This window comes from Phaethon lepturus, unplaced genomic scaffold (assembly GCF_000687285.1).
Source record: "Phaethon lepturus isolate BGI_N335 unplaced genomic scaffold, ASM68728v1 scaffold13131, whole genome shotgun sequence".
Lineage (NCBI taxonomy): Eukaryota > Metazoa > Chordata > Aves > Phaethontiformes > Phaethontidae > Phaethon > Phaethon lepturus.
The window spans coordinates 39-2724 of NW_010517041.1; the positions used below are offsets into that span (position 1 = coordinate 39).

The following is a 2686-nucleotide window of genomic DNA, read 5'->3' on the forward strand; positions in this document are numbered from 1 at the left end:
CCAGGGTGCTGATCGGGGACGTCCTCCCTGCTGCTGTCCAGGGTGCTGACCGGAGCCACCCCAACCTGCCTTCCCCCTGCCCATCCTGCCTCGGGAGGGGTAGCTTGCTTGCCCTACGAATTCTCCCCAAGTGCTGGGTTACTTTATTGGCCAACCCCACCGGCCCACCCCTCACGGAGTACAAAAAAACAGTGATAGCTGGAAAAATGTGCAACGTCAACACGCTCGGAGTCTACGTGTGGGAGACGATCGTTTTCTTCAGGTAAGGCTCGGCTTTACGGGAGGACCGTGTGCGCACCGGGCGCTGGACTGCCGTGCCCACCCCAAGCACAGGACACAGCCCCTAGGCACAGCCTCAGCTTTAGGACAGCGGCGTTCCGCCTTTCTCGAGATGCTTTTTCGCCTCCTCCCCGTTCCCCCAGACTGGCGATCGCACAGCCCCGGGCTCGGGACTTTCCGCGGCTTTGGGAGTTACTCCGTTTAATTAGCACCGCAATCTCGCTAACCGCAGTGCTGAAAACACCGACCCCGGCTGGTTGCAAAGTGACAACTAGTGGCGGCTGGGAATGCTGCACTTGAATTTGCCCGGGTAAATATTCCCACCTCGCCCCCTCCCCAGCCTCAGATTGCAGGTTAAGGAGAGGTCCGTGGGATGCTTTTACTGTTTAGCTATGTTATCTTGGGAAATCGTGAGACATTTTCAAGGAGGGCTCACCACATCTCCTCAGCTTGTTCTGTCTAAAGTCACAGAAAGCAAGGAAAGAATCACCTTCCTTCCCAACTTTGTTTTTCTTTCATGTTATTTGCAACATCCTTCCCTTGAAGAATCTAAATGAAAGCCAAAGGGGGGGTAGGGTGGGGTGCTTTTTGCTATTATACCCATTACCTACTAGCTGTATTTTGACTCTGTTTTATGAGTGTTCAGTTTCTCATTAAGGCTAAGGTAGGAGAAGGAACAGTTTTAGTCTTAAAAAATTGTTTCTGGTCCACCTCTCCTTGCAGTGCTTTTATTAAATGGACAAAAAAATATTGGAAGGTAGAAGCTCTTCCGTATTTGCATGAATAATGCAGCCTACTGTAGCAAGTGATAGATGCCAGATACATGCAATTAAAAAAAAATCCCTTCTTTCATGACCTAAACTTGCTCATCAGTCTTAGACTTCATTTCAGTTGCATAACTCTTACTTTTGCATTTCTGTATTTTACCAAAAGTCTCATCTCACGGTTTAACATGAAGGAACAGTTATTAATTACTTATGCATCACTGGTGTAATATTATTATTTTGTGAATTACAGTAGCAGACCTACTGATACTGGCCAGACTTTTCTCGCTAGTGGTTTCTTTCCTTTTGAGCACTAAAGTCTTTCCAAGCATAAAAATAGGGATATCCCCACTTTTTCTGTAGTTCCACAGAAAATCAAAGACAGCAAGATTGTAAAATGAACTCAAATCATTTAATGTTTATCTGTTCAGTAAACCAAGAAAGAAGGTCTAGAAATAATTAAAATCACCCCTGTCTGAAAACCAATGGACAATATGCAATACTTCAGAGCCATCCTTTCTCATCTTAGTCACAAGTGTAAAGCAGCACTACACAATATAGTGGGGTGGACTAAAAGGAAGCATATGTATGTGCAATAATAGTTAAACAATGTTGAAGCATAGAGATACAAATAAAAGAGATTAAACAATATATAAATGCTCTGGAATGCTGTGCATAAATAAGCTAGAAGAAAAAAGGAAAATAAAAAAAGAGCATTTCCAGACTTGAGTTTCCTATGGCCCTGGCATTAAAGCATCTGACCAGCTCTCCTCTGAACTGCCTGAACAAGAGAAATTGATAAAACAGGATTAGCAAGACAAGTATGTATGATGCACACTTATGCATCACACGACACATGTGAGCACTTACAGATTCTCAGCACATCAGTTAGAGTCCTGCGCATTCAAAGCCTTGATAAACCAGTCCTTTCAGGTTCTAACAGTATAAACAATTGTGTTAGAAGTTATAACCATATGCATGAGACATGCTATACACAATTATGTAATATTGCATACAAAACACGTTTCTGGAAGTCTAGTTTTCCTGAAATTAACCTTTAAGAAAATTTGAAAGCATTTTAATTCAATTACGGGGAGATGTTGAAACCAAATTGTTTTATGTACTGCAATCATTTTCAAAACAAGAAAAAAATTCAGCAATTCCTGCTCAGAACTGACTCTAAGCAATGTTTTTCTTTTTTCCTCCCAATTTGTGCTACATGTTCAATTTATCACAGGCCAAAAATTTAACAGCCTTTCTGGTCCAGGAATAGCTTTGCTATTTCAGTTTCAGTAAGCAAATTTTATTCATTAACAGTCATTCATAAATTTAGCATGCCAATTACTCCAGCACTCAGTCATACATAATATTTAAAAAACCACAAGCTGCTAATCCAATAATCTGTAATAGAAGTATGCATTGCTTTAAATTACAGGGTGTACCACACTTTATTGTCAGCCTGTAAAAAATACTCTGGGAAGAGAATCTAGTCTCTGTTAGCACATATACCACAACAATAAAGAAAAGTCCAAAGTAATGAAGGAAAACTAGATACAGCCAATACAGGAAACAAGACTAGATCTGTTGCTTAACAAAAGTGTCCTTCGCCAGCCTTTTAAAAAACAAGACCCTGTGGGAAAGAG

General features: G+C 41.5%; 1 protein-coding gene across 1 annotated transcript in view; it reads left to right on the plus strand.

Moving 5' to 3' along the window:
* The first annotated feature begins 206 nt into the window (after nucleotides 1-206).
* GLRA1 (glycine receptor, alpha 1) overlaps nucleotides 207-2686 on the plus strand; it is a 39218-nt gene continuing 36738 nt past the window's right edge. The window contains exon 1 of the mRNA XM_010296261.1: nucleotides 207-262. Within this exon, the coding sequence (XP_010294563.1) occupies nucleotides 207-262 (56 nt within the window). The remainder of the gene's footprint in view (nucleotides 263-2686) is intronic.